The 16,015-nt window shown below is 43.3% G+C and overlaps 1 protein-coding gene across 1 annotated transcript in view; it reads right to left on the bottom strand.

Annotated features, from left to right (window-relative positions):
* LOC144592235 (atrial natriuretic peptide receptor 1) overlaps positions 1 to 10,715 on the bottom strand; it is a 47,666-nt gene extending 36,951 nt beyond the window's left edge. The window contains exons 1-4 of the mRNA XM_078396767.1: positions 10,623 to 10,715; positions 9,628 to 9,733; positions 4,062 to 4,205; positions 1,934 to 2,055 (exon numbers count right to left, since the gene is read on the bottom strand). Coding sequence (XP_078252893.1) covers positions 1,934 to 2,055; positions 4,062 to 4,205; positions 9,628 to 9,733; positions 10,623 to 10,715 — 465 coding nt within the window. The remainder of the gene's footprint in view (positions 1 to 1,933; positions 2,056 to 4,061; positions 4,206 to 9,627; positions 9,734 to 10,622) is intronic.
* Between the last annotated feature and the right edge of the window lie 5,300 nt (positions 10,716 to 16,015).

The raw sequence follows: 16,015 nt of genomic DNA, 5'->3' as shown, positions 1-16,015 counted from the left end.
TACTTTGACAGTGTCCATGGGGGACACCCAGGCGCAGAGACGACTATTCTAAGAGTGAAAAGCATGTTCTTCTGGCCTGGAATGACTGATTATATACGTAAGAAGGTAGAGTCCTGCGCAGTGTGCAACGGCCTAGCACCGCACCAACCAAAGCAACCACTTCTCTCACACCCAGTTCCTGACCTCCCTTGGTCTACCATAGCAACCAACATTTTTGACTGGCGCGGCAAGCGCTACCTGGTCTTAGTCGACTTGTACTCCGGAGGGTTTGAAATTGATCTAGTCCTGAGCGCCACCTCTGCAGCAGTAACCCAGAAACTGCCACGCCACTTCTCTGTCCACGGGGCTCCCTATCAGCTACTTTCCGACAACGGCAGTCAGTTTACCAGCCAACACTTCAGAGACTTTGCTACACGCTGGGACTTTTGTCATATCACCAGCAGTCCCGAGTACCCACAGTCCAACGGGCTGGCTGAACGTGCTGTCAGGAGTGCCAGGTAATGGAACGATCCCACTTCTGACACCATGTTGTTGGAATCAAACCCATACACAGGAGTAACGACTCATAGTTTTATTGTAACACAAGCGGAGGAAACATTACATGCTGTCGTCTCCGTAGTCAGCATCTAGCCTGCTGTGAGACAGTGTAAGGCAGCTTACATAGTCAAGGTAGGGATGAAGATCTGGACTGGATCACATGTGGAATGTGCAGCATGCATAATAAGTGAGGTGATCTAATGTGGTAATCTACAGATGGACAGAGTGAAACGAAGGGAAAGCCTGTGAAAGTGGACAAGGAGATATTGTAGCACAAGTGGAGGTGACTTAATGTGAAAGATATCTCTGGGAAGGAGCAAGTAGGAGGTGACAGTGGCTTGTGCTAGAAGGCTACAGAGAAAACAACTGGGAATGTGAGGTAGACTGTAGTACTTATTCAGAGCTGCTCTGGGTGTCAGCCATGACTGACAGTGTCTGTGTGTGTGCTGGCCCTTGTACTCACACTTTGACTCAAGGGTAAGACTGCGTGTCAGCTGTACGGCTTGATGCCTTGGCCCACCTGGAAACAAGTGAATGCTGTCGGATTAAGGTCCCATCATTGTGGTTGACCCCTGTCACAAATGTTTAACTGGGCAGCTAGCGGTCACGAGAAGGGAGTTACTCCCATACACATCAGTTGGAAGAACCACGGTGATATATTCGAATATGTCCAAGTGTGATATCATGCGGTGGTTGCGTGGAGAAATATACCTGGCGAGCTCTCACAAGTAGCCATGAGATAACTGACAGTGTATGATTCATGTCATGGTGAGAAAACATTCCATTGATGGTAGAATGGAATTTTGGATGTCCCATGATTGTGTAAGGTACTAAGTTAATGCAAATCTTTGTTCTTTTGAGTGATGTTTATAGTTGGCTTGGGGAAAACATTCACTCCAATAGCCACAAGAGGAAAAGGACTACTCTCCTGATCTCACCGAGTCAATGAATAAACATGACAGTAGAGCTCTGGTACTCTTGCACATTGGACTTTGGTGCACTGGCCTGGCAGAATTTTTTGACTATTGAATATCATTGTGAATATACAACAGTACAATTCTAAGTTTCTTTTTTGTAAGATGTTACATAGTAGTATAACAAATTTTCTATGAACCCAGTGTATTTAAAATGGGCCCCCAATATTTTTAAAGGGAGCACAGGATGTGGGTGCCCTGGTGAGTCTGATGCCGAAACATTGGACTCTCAGAACAACAGGATAGGGGATTAACTACTGTGCTTTTTACCTGCATAATATCAGCCCCATACAATGGCGTTTATTTACTGAGGTCCAACAGACTGATGGCATCTTTTCAGTGCAAGGCAAGAATTAATAATATGCACACAGTATATCCCCCACCCAAAGAATCTCACACTCGGTGGGAAACTAGGCACTAACCATGAATGCCAGAGGGCAGGAATGTATGTTAGCATGATGCACACAGCAGTTGTCTTCATTTGCCTCCTTCCAATTCAGTGGGCACTCCTTCTCCTCACAAAATATCTTTGCTTCGTCAGCATTTCTGTGTGAGGCAAAATGAATAGCTCAAGTTAATCACCGGGACAGGAAGTCATTTTTCCAAAATTTAATTTTAACAAAATAAATTTAAAATCTTGATTAAAAGCTTGCAATACGGAAAAGTGGACTTTCAACTGAATTCCGTTAGGCCCTACAGCCACATTTTCAAATCATTTCTAGTAGGGCGTGTTAATGCCTAGTTGTGGAAGTCCTAAGTTTCAAAGGTTTAGCGCTAAGCACATAGGCATGTATCTATTGGTCAACTTCTCACACAATTTCTAATATTAAGTGTTAAGCACTTAGAGGCGTGTATCCCATAGTAGAGCATGCAATCAGCTCCCCTCACACACTTCAATACTCAGTGTTAAGCACTTAGAGGCGTGTATCCCATGGTAAAGAATGCAATCTGCTCCCCTCACACTCTCCACAGCATGGAGTTATGAGGGGGAAATCATGCTTGACTACTCATCTGGAATTTTCTGAGGATGTAACAAGTAGAATGGATAAGGGAGAGTCAATGGATGTTGTGTATCTGGATTTTCAAAAAGCCTTTGACAAGGTCCCACACGAGGGATTAGTGTGCAAAATTAGAGCACATGGTATAGGGGTAAGATATTGACATAGATAATGAACTGGTTGGCAGACGAAGCAAAGAGTAGGAATAAACGGGTCCTTTTCAGAATGGCAGGCAGTGGCAAGTGGAGTGCCGCAAGGCTCGGTGCTAGTGCCGCAACTATTTACAATATATATTAACGATTTAGACGAGGGAATTAAATGTAAAATTTCCAAGTTTGCGAATGACACAAAGCTGGGCGGCAGGGTGAGCTATGAGGCTGCAGGGTGACCTGGATAGGTTGGGTGAGTGGACAGAAACATGGAAGATGCAGTATAATGTGGATAAATGTGAAATTATTCATTTTGATGGCAAGAACAGGAAGGCAGATTATTATCTGAATGGTGTCAGATTAGGTGCAACGGGACCTGGGTGTGCTTGTACATCAGTCACTGAAAGTAAGCATGCAGGTACAGCAGGTAGTGAAGAAAGCTAATTGCATGTTGGCCCTTCATTGCGAGAGGATTTGAGTTTACGAGCAAGGAAGTCCGACTGCGGTTGTACAGGGCCCTGGTGAGACCGCAATTGGAGTATTGAGTGCAATTTTAGTCCAATTTGAGGAAGGACATTATTGCTATTGAGGAAGTGCAGCATAGGTTCACCGGGTTAATTCCCAGATGGCGGGACTGACATATGGTGAAAGAATGGGTCGACTGGGCTTGTATTCACTGGAATTTAGTAGAATGAGAGGGGATCTTATAGAAACATAGAAAATTCTTAAAGGATTGGACAGGCTGGATGCAGGAAAAATGTTTCCCATGTTGGGGGAGTCCAGAACCAGGTGTCACAGTTTAAGAATAAGTGGTAGCCCATTTAGGACTGAGATGAGGGAAAACCTTTTCACCCAGAGAGTTGTGAATCTGTGGAATTCTCTGCCATAGAAGGTAGTGGAGGCCAATTCACTGGATGTTTTCAAGAGAGAGTTAGATTTAGCTCTTAGGGCTAAAGAAATCAAGGGATATGGGGAAAAAGCAGGAACGGGATACCGATTTTAGATGATCAGCCATGATCATATTGAATGGCGGTGCTGGCTCGAAGGGCGAAATGGCCTGTTCTTGCACCTATTTTTCTATGTTTCTATGTTCATCTACCTCAGCGAAGCTCTCCCCATTGTCCTATGGCAAAGATTTTTCTCCACCAACCTGACTCTCAAACATGGAGCCCATGCAGTCAATAGATGAACCACTGTACATCCTGACTTTCAGACATTGCATTAGCATGCCACAACCAGCTTGCCCGAAGGGGGTCAGTTTGTTCCTCCCGTAAACCCAGAGGGCGGCAGATGGAAGCCAGCTGGTTTGATAGTCTGGCCAATTCACATTACCTTTGCCGCCTGGCTTGTGGGATCCCACAAACATATCAATCAATGTCGACACACTTACAAGCGGCAGGAACCTGTCACCCACCCGTGTGAGAGAATGCTGCTCTCCACCGCCCAGCGGTAAAAACGATCGTTCACTGTCACCGCGTAGGTCACGTTGAATTCTTCACCACTCAGCACCCTCGCTGAAGGTCTCTGTACCCAAGCCATCTCCAGACCTAGAGCAGAAAGCCGAAAACTGACTAAAGATGTCAAGGATTGATACATGTTAAATAAACAACTTCAAAATTCACTGAAGGACATCCTGCAGTTTTAAAACGCCTTACACAGCATTTAGGCAGTACAATGGTGCGATGGTAGAGTTGCTGCCTTACTTCACCAGAGAACCGGGTTCGATCCTGACAACGGGTGCTGTCTGTATGGAGTTTGTACGTTCTCCGTGTGACCGCGTGGGTTTTCTCCGGGTGCTCAGGTTTCTTTACACACTCCGAAGACGTACATTGACGTACAAGGTTAATTGGCTTTGGTAAAGTTGTAAATTGTCCCTAGTGTGTAAGTTAGTGTGAGGTCGGCGTGGACTCGGTTTGCCTTAAGGGCCTGTTTCTGCGCTGTATCTCTGAAGTATTAAGTCTCAAGTCTTAATAATAATAATAATAATAATATTCATTTATTGTCATTGCAACGAGTACAACGAAATTAAAAAATAGCCAATCCTGACGGTGCGTACAAACATATATGCAATAAATGCAAAAACAAATAAATACATAAATACAATTAAATACAATTATATGACCGATTTTTTAACGGTGTTGCCTAGTGCAAGGTAGTGTTCAGTTCTCGTATGGCCCTGGGGTAAAAACTGTTCTTAAGTCTGTTTGTTCGGGATTTGATCGACAAGCCTCAGAAGGTCCCAAATCAAATGTCAGCCAATTGTTTTGAAGTTTGTAGGTTAGACGAATAAGAGGAGATCTTATCGAAACTTCCAAAGTTCTCAAAGCCATTACAGGTTGGGTGTAGGGAGGGAGATTCCCTTGCCTAAGGGCTTCAGGATCAGGGTCACAGAATGAGGGAAAGGCAATTTAGGATGGAGATACTGAGACATTTCTTCAAACTCTGGTCAATGAACTTTAGGAATTCTCAAATATGGAGTCCATTCTTGACATTATTATGAAATTCAAAGTTTATGCAGTTAATGCAGGGAAATTTGTGCTGAGCTGGAAGATTGACGTGCTCTTGCTAATGGCAGAGCAAGGCTCGTTCGCCTACTTCTGATCCTAAATTAGTGATTGACAGTAGAAAGTGCAGATCGTGAGATAATGGAGGCGATTTTCACCATCCACAGGAGGAACTGCAGATGCTAATTTAAACCGAAGCAAGACACAAAAAGCTGGAGTAACTCAGCGGGACAGGCTGCATCTCTGGAGAGAAGGAATGGGTGATGTTTCTGCCTGCCCTCTGAGTTACTCCAGCTTTATGTTTCTTTCTTCACCAGATTATTTTCAGTTTTGGCAGTCCTGCATCTGTTCTTTGAATTGTTCTAGATTAGTGTCAAACCCAGCTTGTGCACAGCCCAGCTGACTAGTCTCAAAGAGAACAGATTAATTGGAGTAAATTTAGTACAAGTAACACATTCTGTCCTGGCCATGTGAAGAGGAGCGGGTTTATACTTCTGGAGTTAATTCGAATGCAACGCTTTCTCTCCTCTCATTCAGTGTATTTCTTCCACCAGTTTATTCTCTCCCTCATCGCCACCGCCAATACTTCTCTTTCCATTCCATTTTTTTCCTTTCACTTTCCCTGTAGCTGATTAAAAGTGCCACTTTTAAATTCTATGGTTTATAACCAATAGATTGACAAATGCAATCTGCAAACCCTGCCAAAAGGACGATTCAAACTTCGGATTGATACCCTTGGGTTTTACACAAAGGATTGCAGCACCTTGAGTGTTACCTGTGGGTCTGACCCCGGGGATTGTAACTCATTGATTATTACCTACATACAGGAATTTCCAAGTGTATTACCAACCAAGGCAGATGTTACTTTGAAAACAGATGCAAGAAGAAGAACCAACACTTGCTGGAGAAAGAAAAAAATGCCCACGAATAGAAGAAATACAAAATATTTTACACTGCAACATTTTTTTGAACATTACCAAGAAAGAGTACGATCATTAAACCACCTCCACTCCAGCCCACATTTTGACACAAAGCTTAATCCAGAGACTGTTACAGAAAGGTGAGAGGAGCAAAGTTTAAAGGAGATATGTGTGACAATTTATTTTTACACAAAAGGCAGTGAGTGCCTGGAACGTGTAGCCAGGGTTATTGGTGGAGGCAGATATGATAGTGGCAATTAAGTGGCTATGGATAGATGCATGAAGATGCAGGGAATGGAGGGACATGGATCATGTGCAGGCATTTGAGATTAGTTTATCTTGGCATCATGTTTGGCACAACCATTGTGGGTCGAAGGACATGCTCCTGTGCTGTAGTTTCAATGTTAGAGTCATAGAGTCCTACAGCACAGAAAGAGGCCCTTCGGCCCATCGTGTCCGCGCCGCCCGTTACCAAACACAGTCTAATTTTAATCCCATTTTCCCGCATTTGGACCGTAGCCCTGAATGTTGTAGCATTTCAAGTGCCCATCCAAATGCCTCTTAAACGTTGTGAGTGTTCCCGCCTCCACCACCACCCCAGGCAGTGAGTTCCAGACTCCAACCACCCTCTGGGTGAAAAAGTTCTTTCTCACATTCCCCCGAAACCTCCCTCCCCTTACCCTGTATCTATGTCCCCTCGTTGTTGAACCTTCCACCAGTGGAAGAAGTTCCCCGCCATCTACCTTATCTATGCCCCTCATGATCTTGTACACCTCGATCATGTCCCCTCTCAGCCTTCTCTGCTCCAGGGAAAACATATATAAAGGTTAACAGACAAGCAGCCTATGGTGTGGAAGGTGAGTACAACCATCACTAATCTGGACTCATCTCTTTGTCTTTGGTTTGCTGTCCATCAATTTTGTATACTCTCCACAGACCATTATTGAATCCATGTGTATCAACAATGCCAAGAATAACTCATCAACCTTTAACCAAAAGAAACAAGATTTGGGGTCTAAATTACAATTAATTCATTTTGTGTTTTTATTGTGAATATTGTACAGCCTAATTGTTATTACTATCTGAATATTACTTTCGGTAAAATATTTGATTTGCTAAAATTTTCATCAAAATTCATCATCAGAATCATTTGCTGTACAGAATATTAAATAATTAGCACTGTTCCTAAAAATACTTGTCATTGCCCCATTGACTCTCAATGTGCAAAACCATCAAAAACAGTCTATTATTGAATTAATGTGCATCAACGAAGCCAAGGATAACTCATAAACCTTTCACCAAGAGAATCAACATCCAGGGTTTAATTTAATGTTCTGCCTCTTCTGTCTAATTATTATAACATTTTACTTGTCAAATATATTATTTAATTTGACTTGAAAATCTAAATTTTCTCTCCAAATTTATCACCAATGCAGAATCATTCCATGTAAATAATATTTTAAAAATTGTACTAATGCAAAAATACTGAGCATTCAGAAGGCAAACAGACTGCAATAGACTGTTTATCAAGTAGCAATGGCCCACATTCAAAACATCCCCGATATTTTCACTTATAAATGCAATAAAGAATAATAAATCAATTGGTTGCAGTGCAGTAAACAAAGAACAGGCAACAGTGCAGGGCTTAGGAACCTTGAAAGGAGCAGGGGGCATTATGTGGATGGTGAGTAAATCAGAACAAATCTTTGGAATCACAATTTTTTTTAGTTTAGTTTTAGATTATTGTCACGTGTACCGAGCTAAAGTGAAATGCTTTTTGTTGTGTTCTAATCAGTCAGTGGAAAGACTGTCCATGATTACAATCGAGCCATCCACAGTGTACAGGTACATGATAAAGGGAAAGGTGATGAGCTCCAAAACCAGGGAGATTATGCTGAGTCTTTATAAAACTCCAGTTAGGGCACTGGTTCGATATTCTGTCTAATTCCACAAGGGGATTTAGGGAGGATGTGAACATCCTGGAAAGGATGCAGGAAATATTCCAAAGAAGCTTTGGGGGTTTTCAACTTCAAGGTTAGTCTGGGGAAGTTGGGGCTGTTTTTGCCAAAGGGGAGAAGAATGAGAGATTTGAGAGAATTGTGCAAGGGCATGATGGGTTCGGGCTGGGCAAATAGATGGAATATTTCAAGATTAACGTGCATTCCTCTGCCAGGGACAGGTTGTAAAATGTTGGACAAGTGATACAGAGGGGATGAGCGGAAATGCTTTTAATGTGAAGAATAGTTTCAATCTGCTTGTCAGGGAGGTGGAAAGGGAAACACCTAGAAAGGAGTAGTGGGAACATAGAAGTTCGCCGATGACACCACCGTTGTTGGACGAATTACAGATGGTCGTGAGTTAGAGTATAGAAGTGAGATCGACCGATTGACCAAATGGTGCCAGCCCAGCAACCTTGCTCTCAATATCAGTAAGACCAATGAACTGATTGTGGACATTGGAAGTGGAAGGATGAGGACCCACAATCCTGTTTATATCAACTGGACGATGGTGGAGAGAGTCAAAAACTTCAAATTCCTGGGCATGCATATTTCCGAAGATCTTTCCTGGACCCAGCACACTAATGCAATTATAAAGAAAGCGCATCAATGCCTCTACTTCCTGAGAATGTTTACGGGGATTTGGTATGGCAGGGAGGATTCTCTTGTACTTCTACAGGTGTACAGTAGTGACTGGTTGCATCACAGCCTGGTTCGGCAACTTAAACGTTCAGGAGCGAAGATGACAGCAAAAAGTTGTGAACACTGCCCAGTCCATCACCAACTCTGACCTCCCCACCATCGAAGGGATTTACCAGTCGCTGCCTGAAAAAGGCAGCCAGCATCATCAGAGACCCACACAACCCTGGCCACACATTCATTTCACCACTGCCATGTATATATATCTTTATGCATGTGTATTTGTGAGTAAGTGTGTATATATATATATATACACACACTGAACTTTTCTTTTCTCTCTCGTTTATTATATTATTTACAATATCATAAACATAGTGTACTATGTTTACATATTCTATTGTGCTGCTGCAAGTAAGAATTTCTTTGTTCTATCTAAGACATATGACAATAAAACACTTGACTCTCTTGAATGGGTAAGGTTGTAGAGAAGGAACGGGCAGATGTGACTGCTGGAGTTGCTTTACCAGGAGTCAGCATAGACCCGATGGGCCGAAGGACTTTTTTCTGTGCATATTCGAGATATATATCTAATATTATCTAATATTATCATTTTCCGGCCTGTCTCAAGTTGTGTCTTTGCGTTTTTTAAGCCATTTTGTGAATATAATAAGAAGACGGAGTTAAGAGAAATTTCGACCGGTTGCCGTTCCGGAAACATTGCCCTTGAAGGGCAGAGTCGGCAGCAGATTCAATGAGGGACATTTGAAGGGCCCTGGGGGGTGCAGCGGGGGCAAACGGGCCGGATTTAACAGAAGAAACAACAGGTGAGCAATGGGGCGAATGGCTTCTTTCAACGCTGTACCATTCTGTTGAATTGCCGACAATGAGGAAAATGAAATGGAAACTCACCCTGGCAATTTATCATGTTGTACTCATGCGGGTTTTCCAAGGGCCAGCAGTCGTAGTCGGTGTTGTCCAAGTCATGCCATCCTCGGGCACTGATCGTTAGGATGGCCTCGAGAAAGTGGGAGAAGAGAGGCTGAAACAATCTGGTTACAAATGTCTCTTCTTCCAATGGGAATTCCCCGGCGAAAGGGACTGTCGCACTAAACTCCGTACTTACTAACCTGTGTCTGAAATCTATTCTAGTTGTTGCTCAGTTGAAAGTTTTATAATCGTATGATATTTCGATTACTTTTGCATATTGGGTATCGCAAACTAAATACATGTACTTCCTAACTTTTCAATGACAGTCTATATTTACGGGTGCATTTATTTTACACCACTCTGGACTCATTTATTGGGAAAAAAACCATATTTTGATGCAGAATTCTGCAGAGAGCATATAACGTTGAATTTTGCTTTAATGGATTAATACCTACCAGCAGATAGAAAATAACGAAATAAGACAATCTATCCGACTTCGGTGCTGGCATAACTTGCCGCAGCGCTGTGCAAAGCCACGCGAATCCAGTCATCGGCGATGGACAGTTTGCATTTACAAAATAAAACACCATTAAAAAAAAACCTGCGATTGCTCTGACCGTGCGATGCAGCTCAGCCCGGCTCGGAGGAGCATGCGTCGAAGTCTGGAATAGGGGTGGGGAAGGGGGGCGAGAGAGAGGGAGAGAGGGAGAGGCAGTGTACCATGGTCGATCCATGGACCAGTGTAGATCCACGGATCATTGGAGATACACGGACAATTGCCTCTACACCCCGGCATTTGGACCACGAGATCCAACCATTTCACCCACACCCCCTTCGAAGTGGAAACCCACAGCCTTGAAGTGATGTGGTTTGTTTAAAATTCAGCCAGAGAAGGAAGATGGGTGTCCACTAAGCACAGACATTTCACTGCACATTTATGTGTATGTGACAAATAAATTGACTATCATGGCAGATACGGGCTTCGCTACAAGTTTCCCACCAAAACCACGTGGATTGGAGAAAGTGTCGGGAGAGTTTGGTTGGATCTCAAAACCCTTTTCTGCAGACATCGAGGGCTGGATAATAATATACCAAATCACAGCTCCTCTTAGGAGCAGGATAGTATGACCCCCTCCTCTCCCCTAAGCATATTTCAACGTTATTGGGATCTAGCCATTAATGGCAAAGCCCCAATGTTTATTGCCCATCCTTCATTACCCTGGAGAAGATGGCAGTGAAGCGAATTCTTGAACTGCTGCCGCCTTTCAAGTGGAAGCACTGCAGACGGGTTGGGTGCGGGGTTCCAGGATTTAGTCTCAGCGATACAAAGGGGCAGGGAGATACTTCCAAGTTAGGAAGCTGAGTGATGTGGAGAGAACTTCTAAGTTGTGCTATTGTCATGCACCTGCTAAACGTGTCCCCTTCTTGGTGGAAGGGTTGTGGCTTTGAGAGGTGCAGTTGAAGTGGCATGGACACGTAACTAGTAACATATATTACTATTTGTATTGTTCTCCATCTTGTTACCAAAACCTCGTTTTACTCACTCGAATTTCACTTTCTGCTGCACATCTTTGCTTCAATCTTCTGCCCCTCCCTCCCGCTCATTGATTTTCACCCCCCCCTCCCCTCCCCCAATATTAAAGTTTTGGGGATCAACATGTGAGTTGCTCACTGCAGGATATCTTGCCTCTAACTTAATTTTGTCAGCACAGAATTTATATAGGCGGTTGAAGTAAGTTTCTTCTCAATGTTGACCTGTTAGATGTGGAAGCTGCAGGACTTGGCAATAGTAACACAACTGAATCCCAAGCATAGGGATGGTGAGATGGTCATTAACTGCCACATGTGTGGAATGAATATTCCTTGCGTGATCAACTCATGCCTGAAAGCTGTCCAGGTCTTGCTGCATGCTGGGCCTGCTGCTTGTAAATGGAATTGAAAATTGTGCAACTCTCAGCGAACACACCCCCCATTTCAGACTGTGTGATGGAGGGAAGGTCATTGATGAAGTGGCTGAAGATGGTTAGGCCCGAGACACTGCCCTGTGGAAAGCGCTGCAGCAATGTGCTGGGGCTGAGCTCATTTATCTCCAACAAGGACAACCACTTTGGTCGCAGATAATGGAGCAAATGTCAACTTTTACACAAACACAGCAAAAGTATCAATGCAGTGCCTCTCTCTGTTGCTGCCTCTACACACGACGAGGCTTAAACACGTAAACGTACAGTTACTGTTGCTCTACGGATAAGCCGGCAATACTGAAGGAGCTCTGAAACACATCCAGGTCCCATATACATAGCAGAAACAAGGAACTGCAGATGCTGGTTTACCACGGAAAGATACAAAGTGCTGGAGTAACTCAGTGGGTCGACTGTATCTCTGGAGAACTTGGAGAGGCAACGTTTCGGGTCACGACCCTTCTTCAGACTGATTGCAGGTGTGGGATGAAAACCACAGCTTTCTTTTATCCCACCCCAGCAAATCAGCCAGAAGAAGGGTGCTGACCCAAAACATTGTCTATCCGTGTTCACCAGTGATGCTGCCTGACCATCTGAGTTACTCCAGCAGCTTGTGTCTTCCCACATAGTTCTCCACTTGATCTGTGATCGGATTGAAGCTTCGCACTGCCATCTACTGGAGATGAGATAAAGCAACATAAGAAGTTCAGGCAGCATCTCACCCGTTGTGTTAAACCAGCATTTTCAGTTCCTTGTGTCAACCTTTCACGAAATAGTTTGTGCCGTTGTGCAAGGTCATAGGATTATAGATTTATACAGCATGGAAACAGGCCTTTCAGCTCAACTGGTCAAGTTGTCTGCCTGCACCAGTCCCGTTTGCCTCTACCCTGAAGAGTCACGACATCAGGAGCTTGCATTGCTAGTTTCTGGATTAAGTCACAGTGGTCATACTATAGACAGGGAGACCATTTTTAGGTCCAAATCTTTTATTCCCCATCCAAAACCATGTGCAATGAGTGGTGCCATCTGCCACTTCTCTGCCCACTTTCCCAACCTATCAAACAACCCCACCCATCACAAGCCAGGATTTCTCCTGTCCTTAGCTCTCTCCCAACTTCCACCCCCTCCCCACTACAATCAGTCTGAAGGGTCCGACACAAAACATCACCTATGCATACCCCGGGATGTTCAAATACTCCAGCATTTTGTAGGGGGGTAGGGGAGGGGGTTAGGGGAGGGAGGGGGGAAGGGGGTGGAGGGAGTGGTAGGGTAGGGGAGGGGGGACGGCAGGGATAGGAGAGGGTGGGGGTAGGAGGGAGGAGGTGAGAGGGGAGGGGAGAGGGGAGGGGGAGAGGATAGGGTGCTGCACCAATACAGGAGAGGTTTGGGCCCAATGGGTCCACTTGGTCTAGTATTCCTCTAAATCATTCCTATCCATGTATCTATCAAAATGTCTTTTAAACATTGCACTTGTGCCCACCTCCACCATTTACTTAGGCAACATATTCCATATTTGGACACTGACCGGGCACTACCTGGTCCATCACAGTGATGGCACGGTGGTGCAGCGGTAACGTTGCTGCCTCACAGCGCAAGAGACACAGGTTCAATCCTGGCCATTGGGTGTTGTATGAATGGAGTTTATATTCTCCGTGACGACGTGGGTTTTCTCTGGAAGCTCCAGTTTCTCCAGATGATCCACTTTCATATTCCAAGGATGTGGGAGTTTGTAGGTTAATTGGTTTCTGTAAATTATCCCTCGTGTCCAGGGAAACCAGTGATACTACCATAAGGGTGATCGTAGGTCGGCTTGGACTAGGTGGGCTGAAGGGCCTGTTTCCACACTGTATCGCTAAACATAAACATAAACATCATAGTACTGACCTCCCCACCATTGAAGGGATCTATAGGAGACGCTGCCTCAAAAAGACGTACAGGTATGTAGGTTAATTGGCTGGGCAAATGTGTGTAGGATAGTGTTAATGTGTGGGGATCGCTGGGCGGCGCGGACCCGGTGGGCCGAAGGGCCTGTTTCCGCGCTGTATCTCTCATTCTTCCAACCTCAGAATAGTGGGTCCAGCCTTCCATCTCTCTCCTCATATAACCAGACCTGCATGGAATCAATCTGTGAACCTTTGCTTTACTCCTTCTATCACAAGTATGTCTTAGATATAAAGATCAGATCTATACACAATATTCCAGATATGATTTCACTGGGGCCCAATTTATATTTGGGATCACAGTTCTACTCTTGTGCTCAAATTCTCATAGTGCCAACATGTCATATGCCAGGGGTGGCCAAACTTGCTTAATGTAAGAGCCACATACGATAAAGTTCAGATGTTTGAGAGCCGCAAGACATGAACAAAATTTACACATACGTTTTTATTGTTACATAAACATTTTGTTACAAAAATTTTATATAAATATTAAGAAATGCATGTATGCAATAATATTTATTCATGTATGCAGTTTTTTAAACTGTTAATTTGTATTAGTTTCAGTAATCACAAAGTACACATATATACCAAATGTTTTCAAAATCTTGACTGATGATTGTTTTAACTATATTGAGCGTATTTAATACGGTAATGAACTACGGGAACTTCTAAGAAAAATGTGCGAATTTGCATTTCAGTAACATAAGATTAGACTGCCAAAACTAAAACGGAAAACATTATATTTTTAATGATATTTATTTGTCTTAGTATGACATATGCCTTCCTCAAAGCTTGCTACATTCGAGCTTGACAGGTCAACTTTTGTAACTTTGTCAGCACCGGAAACGGCGACTCTTATGTACTGTCTAGGTGAGGCTGATTTTACCAGGTTGTATACCAAAGCTTTTTGCTGCACCTAGGTACATGTGACAAGAAAATAACTTTGAATCAAAGATTAATTTGTATGATAATTCTTGATGATTCGAGTACAAAGATACCCGGGTCTTCTGAACAGCGATATTTTTCAATCCCTCGTTTTAAAAGTAATACTCAACCCTTCCATTTTTCCCTCCCAAAATGGATGGCCTTGCATGTTCCCATTTTAAATTCCATCCACCATCTCCTTTCCTATTCACTTATCTTGTGTATGTTCGTCTGAGGTCTCCTTGCACCCTCCTCACATTGCCTCCTTCTTTGTATTATTGTCATCTTGCTAAATGACATCCAAGAAATCGCTTTAAGTTTTCTCACCCAACCCTGTATCTCCAAAATGTCATAAATTGGCTCAACAGGAAGATATCTACAAATCAATTTCATTTCCAAGATGTTACCTGCAGTTCATTCACTTTTAATTCTGGACTAAAATTCACATAAACCTATTCCAATAACAGTACATGAAAATTAAAAAAACTGCAGATTCTGGAAATTTGACACAAAAAGTAAGAGTGCTGGAAATGCTCATGATCAGCTTAAGCAGCATTTGTGGAAAGAGCAGCCTTTTTAAACCTCCAGTTACACCAAAAAACAGCACAGTGATCGAGTCAATCTGCATTGCTTTCAAGAGAGAGTTAGATTTAACTCTTAGGACTAAGGGAATCAGGGGATACGGGATACTGATTTTGGATGACCAGCCATAATCATTTTAAATGGCGGTGCTGGCTCAAAGGGCCGAATGACCTACCCCTGCACCTATTTTCTATGTTTCTATGTATGGTTTAAATTACAAATGTGCCTTTACTGAGGTGAATTCTATGATGGAAAAACATAAAAAGACATTGGCAGTGACTAAAGCTACTGTGGAGACCTGTCCATCATGCTGGTGGTGGTTCAATCACTACCATCATCTCTCACTTATTAGGCTTTTTCCAGTCATTATATGAGCATCTTCTGTTTCATAAGGTCACAAGTGACAGGAGCAGAATTAGGCCATTCGGCTCATCGTCTACTCCGTCATTTAATCATGGCTGATCTATCTCTCTCTCCCAACTCCATTTTCCTGCCTTCTCCCCATAACTCCTGACACCCGTACTAATCAAGAATCTATCTCAGCCTTAAAAATATCCATTGATTTGGCCTCCACAGCCTTCTGTGGCAAAGAATTCCACAGATTCACCACCCTCTGACTAAATAAGTTCATCCTTATCTCCTTCCGAAAGGAGTGTCCTTTAATTTTGAGTCTGTGTTCTCTAGTCCTAGACTCTCCCACTAGTGGAAACATCTTCTCCACACCCACTCTATCCAAGCCTTTCACTATTTGGTACGTTTTAATGAGGTCCCCCCTCATTCTTCTAAACTCCAGCGAGTACAGGCCCAGTGTCGTCAAATGCCGTCTCCATTTGAAATTGATAGGGTACAAGCTTATCTATCTATCTATCTATCTATCTATCTATCTATCTATCTATCTATCTATCTATCTATCTATCTATCTATCTATCTATCTATCTATCTATCTATCTATCTATCTATCTATCT

Source organism: Rhinoraja longicauda, chromosome 3, assembly GCF_053455715.1.
Source record: "Rhinoraja longicauda isolate Sanriku21f chromosome 3, sRhiLon1.1, whole genome shotgun sequence".
Classification (NCBI taxonomy): domain Eukaryota; kingdom Metazoa; phylum Chordata; class Chondrichthyes; order Rajiformes; family Arhynchobatidae; genus Rhinoraja; species Rhinoraja longicauda.
The sequence above is the reverse complement of the archived record's forward strand: the minus strand, read 5'-3'. Positions and strand labels throughout refer to the sequence as shown.